At 37.6% G+C, this 15,545-nt stretch overlaps 3 protein-coding genes across 4 annotated transcripts; 2 read left to right on the forward strand and 1 right to left on the reverse strand.

Annotated features, from left to right (window-relative positions):
• The first annotated feature begins 707 nt into the window (after window positions 1-707).
• Window positions 708-6,816, forward strand: LOC127417770 (fos-related antigen 1-like). Of its 2 annotated transcripts, none has more exons than XM_051657983.1 (4): window positions 708-1,152; window positions 1,518-1,772; window positions 2,995-3,102; window positions 3,189-6,816. In XM_051657983.1, the coding sequence occupies exons 1-4, from the start codon at window positions 1,024-1,026 to the stop codon at window positions 3,762-3,764; spliced, it is 1,068 nt and encodes a 355-aa protein (XP_051513943.1). In that variant the 5' UTR covers window positions 708-1,023; the 3' UTR covers window positions 3,765-6,816. The 2 variants fall into 2 exon arrangements, with proteins under 2 accessions (XP_051513943.1, XP_051513944.1); XM_051657984.1 differs by having other exon boundaries at window positions 1,521-1,772.
• Window positions 6,817-6,881: 65 nt separating this feature from the next.
• Window positions 6,882-10,422, reverse strand: LOC127417773 (coiled-coil domain-containing protein 85B). Its single transcript, XM_051657988.1, has 2 exons — window positions 9,129-10,422; window positions 6,882-9,008 (listed from the first exon to the last, which is right to left on the reverse strand). The coding sequence occupies exon 2, from the start codon at window positions 8,842-8,844 to the stop codon at window positions 8,242-8,244; it is 603 nt and encodes a 200-aa protein (XP_051513948.1). The 5' UTR covers window positions 8,845-9,008; window positions 9,129-10,422; the 3' UTR covers window positions 6,882-8,241.
• Window positions 10,423-10,975: 553 nt separating this feature from the next.
• On the forward strand, window positions 10,976-15,219 carry fibpa (fibroblast growth factor (acidic) intracellular binding protein a). The gene is made up of 11 exons (XM_051657982.1): window positions 10,976-11,259; window positions 11,504-11,616; window positions 11,724-11,922; window positions 12,005-12,131; window positions 12,238-12,338; window positions 13,136-13,269; window positions 13,702-13,810; window positions 13,968-14,031; window positions 14,338-14,424; window positions 14,510-14,607; window positions 14,950-15,219. Exons 2-11 carry the CDS (start codon window positions 11,532-11,534, stop codon window positions 15,017-15,019), a joined length of 1,074 nt encoding a protein of 357 aa, XP_051513942.1. The 5' UTR covers window positions 10,976-11,259; window positions 11,504-11,531; the 3' UTR covers window positions 15,020-15,219.
• Window positions 15,220-15,545: the final 326 nt, after the last annotated feature.

Genomic DNA, 15,545 nt, shown 5'->3' on the forward strand with positions numbered 1-15,545 from the left:
CTTCAAGTTTGTGGTCTGTGCCTTTAAAATATTTCCTCTTAAAATAAATTAGATGGCATGTCTACAGTCAGCTGCTGAACAGTTTGTGGGTTGCAAAGAGGTGAGAACGAGGGGTCATGAAACAACATTTAACTGCCTGACACCATTCAGCTGAATCATTTTCTCTTTTATTACTGTTGGGGGTGATTGAGCCAAATGGTGTGTAGCTATTTAAATTCATTCATGACGTGCATTCCTTCACTTTATGGCGCTCTGATGTGGTCTCTTCCATCAGAACGTGCTGAAACCTCAGTTTATACACGCCTTAGTGGAACACCAGCCACTTTCTCATTTACTCATCGAAAGAGCACGTGAATTGCTTAGTGTGACCAATTAAATTTAAACTACACAGTACTTGCTAAGTATTAACCTAAACAAGAATCACTATAAGACAAAAACAGTGTTCTGCAAAGATGTCTGATTGAATATCTAAAGAATTACGGCGAAAGTTGCTATAAAAAGCTATTGTATTGTAAACGCCGCTGTCAGTCGCTAAACTGAAGGAGTTCCCGGAAAAACCCATATTTGGGCATATACGTCATCTTCCATGTGATTATACGCCACTCAAAAGACTGGCAGCACCAATTCCAGTAAATTGGGAGGGGCGTAAACTGTGCGGTACTTATTCACTTATTTATTTTCTCGTGGACATTCAGAGCCACCAGCCTGGTAGAAAAAACAAAGATTTATTACATAAATTATAAAACATATATTTTCCTTTTTCTTTTATCGCTTTGAGCAATATGACATTTTTTAACGTGGATAGCACCTTTTAGACTCCCCCAGGTGCGCCGTGGTGGATTCTACCGTTTTCCCGCAATAAGGTGGATTTTTAACTAGCTTTTGAATTTCACGTGAACTGTCAATGATATAAGTAGGACAGCTCGTTTGGGAAAGCATACGCATAAAAGAAAACAGTGACAGAGAGTCTTTCTGATTTCTACAAGTCGCTTCGTTTGGATTATTACAAAGTCAACGGCATACATGTACAACTACGGAAACCAAGGCAGAGGAATCGATCGGACCTTCCAAGATAACAGCCCTGGATCAGGCTCGAGCTCTGCGTCTCTCACTACAACCACTGTCACAACTCAACAACAACAACAACAACAGGTAGGCAACTTTTATCATATCAAAATATTATCATCTTTTCATAATTTTCTTAATTTCAATATACTTTCAATATAATTTTTTAATTCTGGTGAAGAAAAACACACGTTTACCTGTAATGTACAGTTACAGTTCAATATTTTGAATTCAATATGGTTATTTATTATTATGGCCCACTAATTATACTAGAACTGTTGGCCAAGATGGAGCCAGAGAGTAATAATAGTAAGATATGTAATGAAAATCTATGAGTATTAATGAGTATGACATTTTTCCCAATTATATGGGTGTTCCTCCAATTACAAAAACAATGGCCTTTTGAGTCATCATTATGAAAACATATATTCTTTGTCTTCTGTACTTTATAGCAGAAGTATTCTGTGGCGGGATCCAGTCAGTTTGTGCCTAGTCTCAATGCTATAACTTCAAGCCAGGATCTTCAATGGATGCTTCAGCCCTCCCTTTTGGGCTCCGCAGGCCCATCCAGGCCACTCCGACCATCTTACCCACTGCCACCAAGAGTGCCAGCAATGAATCCTGGTCAACCACGTCTATCCCGACCAGGTGTTATCAGAGCAGCTTTGGGTGTCGGAAGCTCAACACGAAGCAGAAATGATGAGCATGTAAGTCTTATTTTAAGAGTTGTCAGTCTCTCTGTACCAGAGTTAAACATGATGGGGTTCTGGGTGACTCGTGATTTGTCACCATGTTCACCTGTCATCCTCCCCATTTTGCTGTTGGCTCACTTGTAAAACCAAATCCATCCATGCTTCTCATTCTAAATATAAGACATGATGAATTAAATGTGTGCCAGACACCGAATCAGACAATGTGTAATATCCTGTTGTAAGTCTGTTGGGGTGTACACAATGTGACCTGGCTGTACAAACTTGTTGCTGATACGTGGAGGGTGTGAAGCTCAATTGGGCTTATTTGGGATTGACCTATGCATTCAGCTGTAAACATGAATGTGGTATATGTTCAATAAGACAGTTACCTAGATGTTATAAGCGATATGCTATTTATAAGACAGCATCTGCCCCACATGAATTTGAGGTGGCATCGCAAAGATGCTCATTCAATATTAACTCCTGAAAACTTGCCTGACTCATGCATCCATTGGGTATGGCTGGGTAAGAGTGAAATTATGAGACAGGAAATGGTATATCATGTGATTCACTGGAGTAAAATAATGACTCATACCTGAGTCACTAGGGTGTTCGCAGGTGATTCATCAAAATAAGGGCAGGAAACGGCATAAGATGGTGCAAACACAAAGAAAGAGAGCGAACACTTTATTAACTGAATATAATTGGAATCATGAGAGAGTCTCTACAGAGATGGGAATTGAAAAGTTGTCGCTCTGAATCCTAAGATAATCGATGCATTTATATGCAGCTACAAATCTACAAATCTCATCCACTAGATGGCATGGAATTCCCACAATGTTTCAGACCCTGGGTTTTATAATTAAATGCCATTTTATTACAGATGTGTACAATGTTAAACTACAAAATTAATATAAATTATATCAGTGATCTTTTCAAGGCCAAGGACCCCTTGGTGGATTGATACATATACAAATTGTATCAAATTGAGTGCTGCATTTTAAGGCTACTCCATAATAACATGCGTATAAACATATTAATATATTTAAATATTTTGTTACGATGCAAACATTGCAGAGCCATTAAAATGATCATCATGAATATACACTGAGTCAAATAGCAGTTGTTTAATTTTTCACAAAAAGTAGCCTAATATCAAACAATAATTAGTGGACACCCTGTTGATGACCCCTGAATTAGATACGTTACTTACATTTGATTTTCTTTCCCACTCCAGCTGTCCGCTGAGGAGCTTGAGAGGCGAAGAATTCGAAGGGAACGAAACAAAATGGCTGCGGCAAAATGCAGGAATCGTCGCCGTGAACTAACTGAGACCTTGCAAAATGTAAGCTGATTTTCATTTGTTTACTATAATGTGATTTCTTCATATTACATGGACCCAAAATGAACTCTTTAACTTTCTCCTCACAGCAAACTGACCAGCTAGAGGATGAAAAATCACGTCTGCAGAAAGAGATCACTGAGCTCCAGAAGCAAAAAGAGAAGCTTGAGTTGGTCCTTGAGGCTCATAGACCCATCTGCAAAGTCCAAGACTCGGACTCTGATTCTGACTCCGACACTGACCTCCCTGCCCTGAGTACCATCAAGATAGAGCCTGTTGACCCAGATCTTCCTGGACCCTCTGGAGAATCAAAGAGTCACACCAAGCCTAATAAACCCAAACCCAAAATAACCATCCCACCTCCAGCTTTTTCCTCCTCTGTTGCCAGTGTACCTCTGGAATCTGAGTCTCTTCACACCCCTATCCTCATTTCCACTCCTTCTCTGACCCCTTTTTCTGCTAACCTGGTCTTCAGCTATCCCTCTTCTTCACTGGATACCAGCTCTGCTGCTTCATCTCAAACTCTCAGTCTGTCCTCCTCTCAGCATGGTCTCAGCCAGTCTTCTCGAAACCCTCAGCCGTGTAGCATTGCTCATCGTCGCAGCAGCAGCAGTGGGGATCAGTCAGATCAATCTCTTAATTCACCAACCATCCTCACCCTTTGATTACTCATCTACTGTGCATCCAGGGTCTTTAGAACACCACAGTTGTCCTTAGTACTACATAAAAGCATAACAAGTACAACAGTGTTGCATGTGTTATGCTTTTACTTGTGTATTCTGTGACATTTATCAACCAGTGTCAATGCATTATAAGAAAACAGAAGCACTAACAAGTTAAACTGTGTGCATGTAAGAATGTCTATTGCAAAGTAGAAGGTAATTGACTTTATTCACAGCAGCGCCATCTTTGATTTTTGATGGGAACAACAATGAGGCTGTGAGGGATAGACCTTACAGTCTCTCTAATGGGTTGTACATTTGTTGAAAGTGTTTTTCTATTTTTCTGTCAATGAATCATTGAAAAAATATATTTACAAGAAATGTCAGTAGACATAGAATCTCCAGACAAAAGTTGTGGAAAATTAGATGTGATCTAGGAGCTTTTTCATAGCTTTATAGAGTGGATGCCAATGAAGAGTCTATCCCTCACAGCTTCGTTTTCATTTCTGTCAAAAAATCAAAGATAGCACTACTGTGAATAAAGTCTATTGAATCCTTCATTTGATGTAGACCGAAATCATTAGAGCACTGTCTGATATAGTAACACTAAAAAAATTGATGGACTTTAAAGATGCACTCAGTAATTTTTTCCCCAAAAGTTTCACACATGAAGTGTGTGTAGTACTTTTGAAAAATTATGTACACTCACATCTGATGAAGACCTCAGTGCTATCAGTGTGGTGGGATTTACTTTACATGACCGGCTGAATACCACTTCATTTCGGTTACCCCGAAATTATTTGTTATTGGACACTTTGGCTTAATACATTTATCATTGGTGACAAATACATCTGTGAATAAGACATTTTTATAATGACAATGCTTTTGTGTAATACTACTACATCCATGCCAACAGGTCTGATATACTGATAGCATCTTTAAGCCCTTAACATTTTACTGTAGTAGCATTAGTGTTATTGACATATTAATTTACTTCACTTACATATTTATTAACAAATACATAGATTGGTGGTGGTACTGTAGCAGTTAAATAAGGTTGTTAGGGAGCTGGACAGAACAATTCAGATCTATTATGCCATTATGCCCCTCAAGAAGGGATGTGACCTTACTTCAGGGGGACCTATTAAAAAAAAAAAGGGAAAAAATATTTATTTTTATTGTTAACAATTATAGAAATGGTAAAGTCTAAATTAGAGTATTACCTAATTTTAATGGGTTATACCATCGTACTATGCAATGGTTGTGAATGCACACAATATTCTTTTTTGTGTTTTGTTATTGTTTTTTTTTTTTATAGTAGTTTTAAGTGATACAAAGTTGTAATGAGTGCATTCTGAATAAGCTAGTTCAAAAGAAACTGAAGGGATGTAGCCTATTCCTGCAACACCACAATAGAACACTGGGCATGAGCACTACAATAGCAGTTTCATCATTACACTGGTTGCTAAGTAATATTTTAAAAGATACTTCGTTGAACATTTCAGTGGTTACTTACTCCACACATTTTTCTATAAAGTACAAAGTTGTATGATGTTCACAGGCCTGTAGTAATTTATTAAATCTTCACTTTATGTTTAACTGAGCACACTATATGTTAGACTCTACTATAGCTTGACTACACAAGTATAGATTTGTATTTATATTTTAAAACCTCTATTTTTTCTATTTTTTACTGATTTATGTTAGTTCCTTTAATAAGGAGAAACGTTGCATGCTATTTACCATCTAATAAAAAATGACTGAAAATAAAAGCTTTTAACAGGAATAATTAGCAAAAGAAAATATTTAAATAACTTCTGAGCTGTTTTGGAAACTACTTGTGTGCCTTAACGCTATGTTTCTCTCTCTCTCTCTCTTTTTTTTTTTTTTTTTGTATAAAAAATGTTGTAAGGATTTGTATTATGATGCAGTTGAAGTTGATATGTTGCCTCTTCAAGGACCTGTATTTGTATTCCTTTATTTCAGGAGGCACACAGTTAAATAATATGACTGAAGCAGATCTTTAGTAAGTTACATATTATGTGAGTCCCTCTCAACACAGTGGTATGAGGAGGGAGGAAAGGAGGGGTGTGCACACCGTTTCCTCCTAGGATGTCCTGATGACAAAAAGAGTTAAATAACTCACAAACACATTTGCCGCCGAACTGAAACTAGATGTTACTTCAACCTTTAAGAATTTCCTAAACAGTGTTAATCATTAATGGATGAATGAGAGATGGACAATAGAACAAGAAATAAAGAAGTTCTACTCAGGAAAAACTAGAGTCATCAGTTGTGTCTGTGTCAAAACTAGAAAACACAAATAATGTGCTGGGAGACAGAGCTGATTGAATTGTAGAACTTTGCTTGCTATGACAGATGTGTGAAGATATACTGTATATGATGTCAGTTAAGAAAGGATCCTTATCAGCATAATGTATCTTGGAAGAAATAAAATATGTGGTAAAACAGAAAGAGTATATAAGGTAGGAGATGCTAAGGCAACTTAAATATATGAAGAGTAAATTAAATATTCATTGTGACCCTGTTTCTTGCACACTAAGCCTCTATTATCTCTAATTTCAAGTGAGTCAAGTGAGTGCAGGCTATGAGAACATATGATTGAGATAATCAAGAGAGAGTTTGTACTGAGTGAACCAGTGAGCACATGTTCTGCTGAAAGGACCACTGTATGCTCTGCAGAGTAAAAGTATTACTGTTCTGGCCTTGCTGCTGTGCAAACAGCATGCCAAAAATAAACCAGTGAAAAATCCACAAATTAAATACTTGACTAAGGCCTTGTTAAAGGAACAGTTCACCCAATATTGTACAGTATATTCTGTTCTAATTTACTCACCCTCATGTCAATCCAAACTCAGTCACTATTTCACATTACATTGCATCTTTTTGTTCTCCATACAATGAAAGTAAATAGTGACTGTGGCTAAGATTCTGCCAAACATCTCCTTTTGTGTTCCATGGTAGCAAGCATGCCATAGGGGTTCGGAACAGCAGGAGGGTAAGTAAAGATGACAACGTTTTCATTTGTGGGTGACCAATCCTTTTTTTCTTTTCTTTTTCTTTTTTAAATAAAGAATGAAACTGATTTACAAAAAAAGACCAGAACAGAACTTGGTGTCTCAATTAAGTGTATTTAAAGCTACCCCATTCACAATGAGCGTAGCCTTAAAAAAAGCAAATGCTAATAAATCAGAGAACTGAGTTTTGTAGCTATCAAACTGCATTCATTGAAATAATACTGATCAAGATATTCGGAATGAAAAAATGTACAACTGAACAATCCTATGAAGGAGGGTCTATGAAGCAAATACAATAAATCCAACCAAAAGGACTATAATAACAATATCTATCACCGTATTTGAAAACTACATGTATGTCAGTGCTGTCCCCTCCAAATGTTAGTGTGTCAATTCAGCATGTGTCAAAGTCTTGTCAAAGCAACATCTGAACACAAAAAGCTTGGTATAATACAACTGTGTGGTTATCATCAAAGTGGGGTTAATGCAAAAGAAGTTCATTTTGGATTCAGTACAAAGCACAAAAACATTGTTTAGTGCAGCACACATCACATCTAGTGAATTATAATGTCCGGCTCAGAAAAACAAAATAAAATAATACTGCAAAAACGTGTCCTAATAACATGTGCATTTCCAGTGAATTATTGTTGGGCCTCCAAAATACAGCCATATTATGTCACACAAAAACAAAATCAATCTGATCTTCTTACACTGGAGGCTTCACTTTGCACAATCCTTAGATAATACCCTTTCCTCTTCTAACATTGTTGAAAATGATTCAGTGCTTTTTTGTACAGTATATGATCACAAAAAGATCAGGACACAGTATATGGCTCTAATCAGTTTTAAAATGTGAATCTTCAAAGATTCAAGATTCATTTCAGCCCTGTCGTAGTGCATCATAGGAGAAACATCAGATCAGTGCACAGTAAAACCTGGTAAATGTTAGTAGTATGGTTAGTTTCTCCCAAAGTTGATTAAAATATCAACCCCAAAACTAAACCTACACTTAACTCTGTCTACTTCCCCTGTAAGAGATGAGTGGAAACATTCAAGCAACACTTGGAAAAACATACATTCAAATAATGTTAATAATATAATAAAATGGGACTGATTTTGAAAGGAAAGGGTTTTAATTAAAGCTCAAAACTAAGTATATTCTGCCTGCCACTCCCTCTTAAAAATATTTTCACTCAAGTTTAAAAGACCCGCCAACTATAAAATGTTAGCCAATGAAATGTAGAGAAAAGTGTACTTATGGCATCAAAAGGCCATGAGTAATTAGTCTACTTCATATGTCTTGATATTCTATTTCCACTCAAATAGCTGAGATGTCATTGTCAAGAAAATGTAAACTACTTTGTCCCTCTGAGTTTGCAGACATTAAGTCCGTCTCAGCATGTAGAGAGAAGGTTAAAGTGATATGGCTCTGCTCCTCTCCCTCAGTCATCTGGTGAACACACCAAGTGCAGTTGGTCTGGACTGCCCACACTTCCAGTGCTCGAGCTCCCATCGCCCAGGTCCCGGGCCACCATGCACGGTATGTTGAGATCCGTGGAGCCACCCGGGCTGGAATCACTTCTGCTCACGCACTCTTCTTCGAGCACGAAACAAAGTTCCTTCAGATCCAGATTCTCCTTCACCAACCCGTCTTGCATCCGCTCCAGTTCGGCGAGCTTTTTGAGGTATCCGCCGAGGTCCTCGCGCATCACTTTGGCCGCGTGATGGCCAAACAGTTGCCACTCTCGCGCGAGCTTCTTCACTTTCAGACGGTCGTCGTCCAGGAAGCAGCATAGATCTCTGAGTTCTTGGTTCTCCTCTTGAAGACGCTTGTTGATGACTTTGAGTTCCCTGATTTCAAGCAGATGTCCCTGCAGTTGTTTGTTGACCTCCTTGATTAACCGCCCGCGCTGTATGAGAGCCGACATCTTTTCCGATTCTTCTTTGCGTAACCGATTCACCAGTTCTTCCTTAGAACAAGCCAGCAAGTCTTCATCAGACATCTTTGACAGCTCTCGGTTCAATATTTCACTGTCGCTCCCCATCTTGTAATGACCATACAAAATTTCACAGAAATTAATGATTTGATATTACAGCAGTTATAGCACAAAGTATTTGCATCTGTTATCTTGTAAGTCTTATGAGGCACATGAGATGTCAGTCACTTCAAATGGATCTCAGCATTCCACATTCCTGTCAGTTTCCTCGCCTATATTGAGAGGACAAATCACAATGCACAGTTCTTCTTTTTAAGAAGCTTCTTTGCCATGTTTGATGATGTAAACAACAAAGTCATCTCAACAGTAGCACACTAAACATATAGGCCTACCTCTCTCCTCAGTGCATTAAATTGTAATTTTCGACATAGGAATTCTTGAAGCACAAACACGCTGGTTCCTGTTGTGGTCTTTAGGCAGGAATATGACGTTAACACAGAGGTTTAAAATAATCCCCGGAGCATCTCTTCTCTTCAGTATTACCAGGGATCACGATGTCCGCTGCAAACGTTTCTCTCCGCCCTAAAGCCTTTACTCATTCCACTGCATTTTTGTCATTAACCAGATGAGTATTTATTTGTTTATTTATTTATTTTAATAAAAAAAGGGGCAAAATATCCAATAGGCCTAGGTAACGTTTAAAAAAGGCGTTGTAAATATGAAATAAATAAATAAATACGAGTCGAAATGTAGAACAGCCTGGATATAGTGTTGCAGCGTTTGGTCGGTTTCAAAATAATAATAATAAAAAATAAAAAATAATAAAAAAATAATAATAAAAAATAAAATAAAAAATAAATAAAGGAAAGATGTCGGATAATCCAGACACAGCGATCGGCGTTTGAATGTATGCTATTAGCCTACAGGTTCACTTCGTGGAAAATTCCTGAGGAATGCGGCGAGATGTTCCTTGAGATTACAGTGTTTCCTTTGGCAATGGTGGTGGTTGTGGAGGCAGTGATGTCTTCCCCCATCTCCTCCTGCTTTGCTCCCCCTCCCCTCTTCCCTTACCGTAAAAATCTGTACTGTATCCTTAGAATAGTATAGTGAGTTCACACTCATTTTAATACAGTGCTTTCCAGTTCAATGTCTAAAGCTTCATGATACACATAGTTAAGTCTATTAATGTTTGTACTGTACAACAGCTATGTACTGTACTGTACTGTACAATAACACTGGATGTGGTCTTCCCTCTCCCTACACTTACTGGACACACACAAAACTAACGGAAAGAGTGACACAGTGGCGGTTCTGGTTTACTTGGTGCCATAGGCGAGATCAGACGTGGCGCCCCCCTTAATATCATCAACAACAACATGAGAAACAGATAAATATTTAAGTCCTTTTTATACTCTAAATCTCCACTTTCAAATCTGAAAGTCACATCTGATGCCTGTTTAGTTTCACTTTCACGTCTGAAAGTGTAAGAGGAGATTTAGAGTAAAAAAGGACTTAAATATTGATCTGTTTCTCACCAACATCTATCATGTCGCTTCTGAAGACATGGATTTAACCACTGGAGTCTTGTGGATTACTTTCATGCTGCCTTTATGTGCTTTTTGGAGCTTCAAAGTTCTGGCCAACATTCACTTGCATTTTATGGACCTACAGAGCTGAAATATTCTTCTAAAAACCTTCATTTGTAATCTCAAAAAAAGAAAGAAAGCCATGTTTCTGAAATAGCATGAGGGTGAGTAAATGATGAGAGAATTTTCATTTTTGGGTAAACTATCCCTTTAAATAAAAATGACAAGACAATGAATATAGAAATGAAGTGTGTATATATATATATATATATATATATATATATATATATATATATATATATATATATATATATATATATATACACATGTATAATATAATATATAAATAATATATATATATATATTGCTCGATGGCTCGATTTGGGGGGCCTTTCTCACATCGCGAGCCAGGGCCGGGGCGGCACAGTTCGGGGCAGATTTTCCCCAATCGCGATTTTGCGAGCTATGTTAAATAGCTATGTTAGGTACTCTGTAGATTTAATAAACTATCTAAAACAAATATAAAAATAGTTAAGTGATATCCGAGGGACTGATGACTGACTTCTCTGTTCCACACTACAGTAACACTCACTGTCACGTGAGTGTGACGTAATGTGAAGAGTGCAACGCACGCCCGGAAGTAGTCACGACAGTGTGCTGTTGCTATGGGTGTAGCGGATGTGGTCTAGTCGTCCGACATGACAGATGGTGTTTGGAAATACTGATGTTATGATACAACTGTATGATCAACGATCGATCTCTTATTGTAATCAGATCTAAATAATGCACGTGCTTACCTATCCGGTACCAGATGATTTCTTTTTCTAAGTAGTAAAGGTTGAAAGAAACTAGATGAACCAAAACAAGAGCTAATGTTGTGACATTTAAAATTACATTTGTGATTGTGATTTGTGACGGCCACTTCAAACGCTATCTGGTAAGTAAGAAAAAGTATGCTAATGTTTATGTAGTAATACTTGTCTGCATTTTAAGAGGTGTGTTAAATAGGGGAATGGATTACTGAAAGGCTAAACATTATGTCTGCCAACACAAAGGTTGTATTTTTTGACTCGTGCCAAAGAACGAGGCTCTTAATCCCATTTTGTCTTTGCAGCTGTTATAAGCACATGTTAAATATTAACCAACCTTAACCATTTTATTTGTAATCTTTCTCTGAACAGCTGAAACTCATTCAGTGCCATTGTCAAGATGTCTGTGGAGCTGGATGTATTTGTTGGAAACACCACCATCATGGACAAAGAGGTGTATCAGTTGTGGTTAAATGGATATACAGGTAGAGTTCAGTGCATGGGATCATTACTGTAATATCTGCTAATATACAAATATATTAGTCAAATTATAGATTGCATAGGTTAGTAACAATGTGGTTGGCCCTTGCAGTGAATGATGCCGTGAAAGTGCGGATAGAAGGAGGCATAATGGAGGAGTGTGAGGCGAGTGCAGAAGTGCTGCTCAGTGACACCATGGATCAGTACAGAACCTTCCAGATGTGTGAAAGGCTTTTACACCACCCATCTAAACTAGCCAATCAGCTTCTGTTCCAGATACCACCAGACAGGCAAGCCATGCTCATCGAAAGGTATGCACAGTTGTGTGCCCTGCCAATTTTATTTGTTATACGCTGCAGTTTCCAAACTCAATTTATTTATGCTTTGAAATAGGTATTATGCTTTTGATGATGCATTTGTACGAGAGGTCCTGGGAAAGAAGCTGTCCAAAGGAACAAAGAAAGATCTTGATGATGTTAGTGCAAAGACAGGCATTATGCTAAAGAGCTGCAGAAGACAGGTAGGCTCTTTTAGAAAACATGGCAACTAACATTTATACTTAGTTACTTTTGGAAATGAAATTATGTAAAAAAAAAATAGCATTGTTCCTCTCTCATCAAATATAGTTTGACAACTTCAAGAGAGTGTTCAAAGTGGTGGAAGAACTCAAGGGCCCCCTGGTGGAAAACATACGGCAACACTTTCTGCTACCTGATCAATTAGCAAGGTGAGAAAGACATGAATAATTGCCAGTAGGAATAGTTTACCCATAAATGAAAATTCTTTCATCTTTTACTCACCCTCATGCCATCCCAGTTGTGTATGACTTTCTTTCTTCTGCTGAACACAAACGATGATTTTTATACAATGCAAGTGAATGGTGGTCAGAATTTAGAAGCTCCAAAAAGCACAAAGAGGCAGCATAAAAGTAATCCATAATATCTAGTGGTTTAATCCATGTCTTCTTAAGTGATCCAATCGGTTTTGGATGTGAACAGACCAAAATGTAACTCCTGTCTAGATGGCTAGAGTTTTATAGTAAAAAAGGAGTTATATTTTAGTCTGTTCTTACCCAAAACTGATTGGATCGCTTCAGAAGACATGGATTAAACCACTGGACCCTTATGTATATACTGCCTTTATATACTTTTTGGAGCTTCAAAGCTTTGACAACTATTTACTTGCATTGCATGGACCTACAGAGCTGAGATATTCTTCTAAAAATCTTTGTGTTCTGCAGGAGAAAAAAGTCATACACATCTGGGATGGCATGAGGGTGCATATTTGGGTTTGAACTATTCCTTTAAATAACTATGCTTGGATCTATATCTTGTTCTGAAATACTTGTGATGACTAGTGATATTCTTTTAAACTATTTTATATGATCAACCCAGAATACCTACAATACCTGTAGAGCTAAACATAGAATATGGCGTTATTAAAAAAAAAGTGATTATAAAGAAGTCAGTTTGAGAACACACGTACAGTGGCTTCAATGCTGATTTAGTGTCTTTTCTTTTGCAGGGATTATGCTGCAATAGTGTTCTTTGCCAATAATCGTTTTGAGACAGGGAAGAAAAAGTTGCAGTACCTAACTTTCCATGACTTTGCCTTCTGTGCTGGCCAGCTCATCAACCACTGGACAGTAGGAGCTGTGGGTAAGACCAGTTGAAAAAGTCAACTAATTATCGATTTGAATTAGATTTATCCTCAGATATTTCTTGTATAAAATTTCTGCATTCATTTGAACCATAGTTCATCTTGTGTACTAGGCCTTAAGCATAGTGCACACTACAAAACAGAAGTTCATCGCCCTTTTATGTTTTAATTGCGTAAAAAAAAACTCCCAGATCGTAGTGTGCCCCTTTTTTCTCTTTTTTGTGCCAGTGCCCAGCTTGAGATTGTAGCTGCTGTCAGGGAGGAAAATGATCTCATGAAAATGATACTTAACGTAAATTATGCACTGTAAGGGCAATGAGAATCTGTCTTGTAATGTGCCACTTTAGTGTAGTTTAAGAGGAAAGATGACATGAAATTATTTCCTTTTTATCTTCTTTTATCCTCTCATACCCCACCGTTTATTGCTTTAGATAATATGATGGATGACATGGATGTAGATCTGGATAAGGAATTCCTTCAAGACCTCAAAGACCTTAAAATTCTAATCACAGACAAGGATCTTTTGGACCAACACAAAAGGTGTGTTTTCAGCAGGGAGTGTTTGTGAGAGAATGGAGAATTTGGATGGAGAGAAGAGAGATGTGGGTCTGAGGAGGATGGTTGTAAATGTCAGAATGTTGCATGATAACTCCCTCTGTCTCAGCCTTTTGATTAACAAAACCTCTCATCTACTCAGTTTAGTGTGCACTGCTCTGCGGGGAAAAACCAATGTCTTCAATGAAATGGAAGCCAATTTTAAGGTGGGTGATTTCACTGCAGTCAATTGATCAAAGTTTGCTTAACTAACTACTGTAAATGAGGACATACCAGAGACTTCTATTTTTATATAAAGCTAATTATAATAGCTACAGACTTACCCTAACCCAAACTCTAAGCCTTACCCCAGCCCCTAACTCTAAATGAAAATGTCTAAAACGGATGTCCCCAAAGGAAGGCTTTGTCAGATTTAGCTCACTTTTGGGTACAATTTTGTTTTCATTCTGTGAATCAGTACTTCGCAATATATTTCTGTTAGATGATGAAAAAATATTGCTACCCTGCTATAGAATCTCTCAAGGAGCCTTGTGAATATCGCTGCCAAATTAATCAATGCAAAAGATGTCCGGGATTTCTTCATTGACCTTGTAGAAAAGGTACTGTTTTAATTCAGTAATAGCAAGATTAGATCTAAAGCGCTCTAAGGTACTATGAGGCCTTAATTCCTTGTTCTCTTCACAGTTTATTGAACCTTGTCGGTCAGACAAATGGACATCAATAGATGTGAACCTCTACCTAACCCATTATACTAACTCAGCACACATACTGGACACCTTTAAGTAAGTGTTTCTACGGATAAACATAATTTCTGTTCATTTGCTGTTTTATGGAGAGATTTGTTCTGAAATTCTTTTTTGCGACCAGTGGGGTCACTGTATTATATGTGCATTGCTTTATCTGTACTCACCTTTGTTTCCTGTCCAGTCATTTGTGTGGTTGAACCACAGTGGAATGTGGTTTTCTGTTTACACAACCCAAATCATGACACGACGACTTGCTTGGAGAAATGCATTTATTTTATCTATTAAAAAAAAAAAAAAACCAGAAATGATTATATTACTAAACAGATTACTATTGTATTTCATAACCCATTTTTACCTCCCCCCTTCTCTCTCTCTCAGGCACCATGGTGTCTGGAATAGGTACATGGGAGTTATCAAAAGTTGTATCCTGAGAATGTACCATGAGTGAAGAATCTCCATTTCTCTCTTGTTCTTTCGCTTCATGATAACTCATCTGCATGCAGTCTTGAATCTGATAAATGTTTGGCCTGATGTTTGATTTCCCTGTTTATCATTATCTTTCTTTAATCTTTTCCCAAATGTGTCCCCCCACCTCTTGGCCTCCAGAAGTGTATGCCTTATAAATAAACACAGCATGCTTTCCACAGACACTGTCTGCATTGTGTTTTTACCTACTGCGTGGGTTTCACTGTGGCCAAACAGATTGACAAAACATGATAAATGTGGTAATGACAGTGCTCCTTTGTTTCTTATTTGGATTCGGCTCTGATTAAGAATAAGCACCTATACACCCCAAAAAGTATTTGGATACTGAAGCCACACTAAAAATGTATGAATATCATTGCATTACATACAAAATGTAAAATCAAGTGGCATCTTTAAACAAATGACAAATGGGTGCACGAAGTGGGTGTGAGGTCTGTGTGTGGGCCCATGTTTCCAACATTATTAATGTGCAATTTGCTTAGTGACTT

The sequence above is a fragment of the Myxocyprinus asiaticus genome, chromosome 27, assembly GCF_019703515.2.
Source record: "Myxocyprinus asiaticus isolate MX2 ecotype Aquarium Trade chromosome 27, UBuf_Myxa_2, whole genome shotgun sequence".
Taxonomy (NCBI): Eukaryota; Metazoa; Chordata; class Actinopteri; order Cypriniformes; family Catostomidae; genus Myxocyprinus; species Myxocyprinus asiaticus.

Excerpts from the sequence above, each read along its gene's own strand:
- LOC127417770 (XM_051657983.1), top strand. The coding sequence starts at position 1,024 with ATGTACAACTACGGAAACCAAGGCAGAGGAATCGATCGGACCTTCCAA. Across the intron at positions 1,773-2,994 it reads GAAGCAGAAATGATGAGCAT|CTGTCCGCTGAGGAGCTTGA; the intron begins GTAAGTCTTATT and ends TTCCCACTCCAG. Across the intron at positions 3,103-3,188 it reads TAACTGAGACCTTGCAAAAT|CAAACTGACCAGCTAGAGGA; the intron begins GTAAGCTGATTT and ends TTCTCCTCACAG.
- fibpa (XM_051657982.1), top strand. The coding sequence starts at position 11,532 with ATGTCTGTGGAGCTGGATGTATTTGTTGGAAACACCACCATCATGGAC. Across the intron at positions 11,617-11,723 it reads GTGGTTAAATGGATATACAG|TGAATGATGCCGTGAAAGTG; the intron begins GTAGAGTTCAGT and ends TGGCCCTTGCAG. Across the intron at positions 12,339-13,135 it reads CTACCTGATCAATTAGCAAG|GGATTATGCTGCAATAGTGT; the intron begins GTGAGAAAGACA and ends TTTCTTTTGCAG.
- LOC127417773 (XM_051657988.1), bottom strand. The coding sequence starts at position 8,844 with ATGGGGAGCGACAGTGAAATATTGAACCGAGAGCTGTCAAAGATGTCT.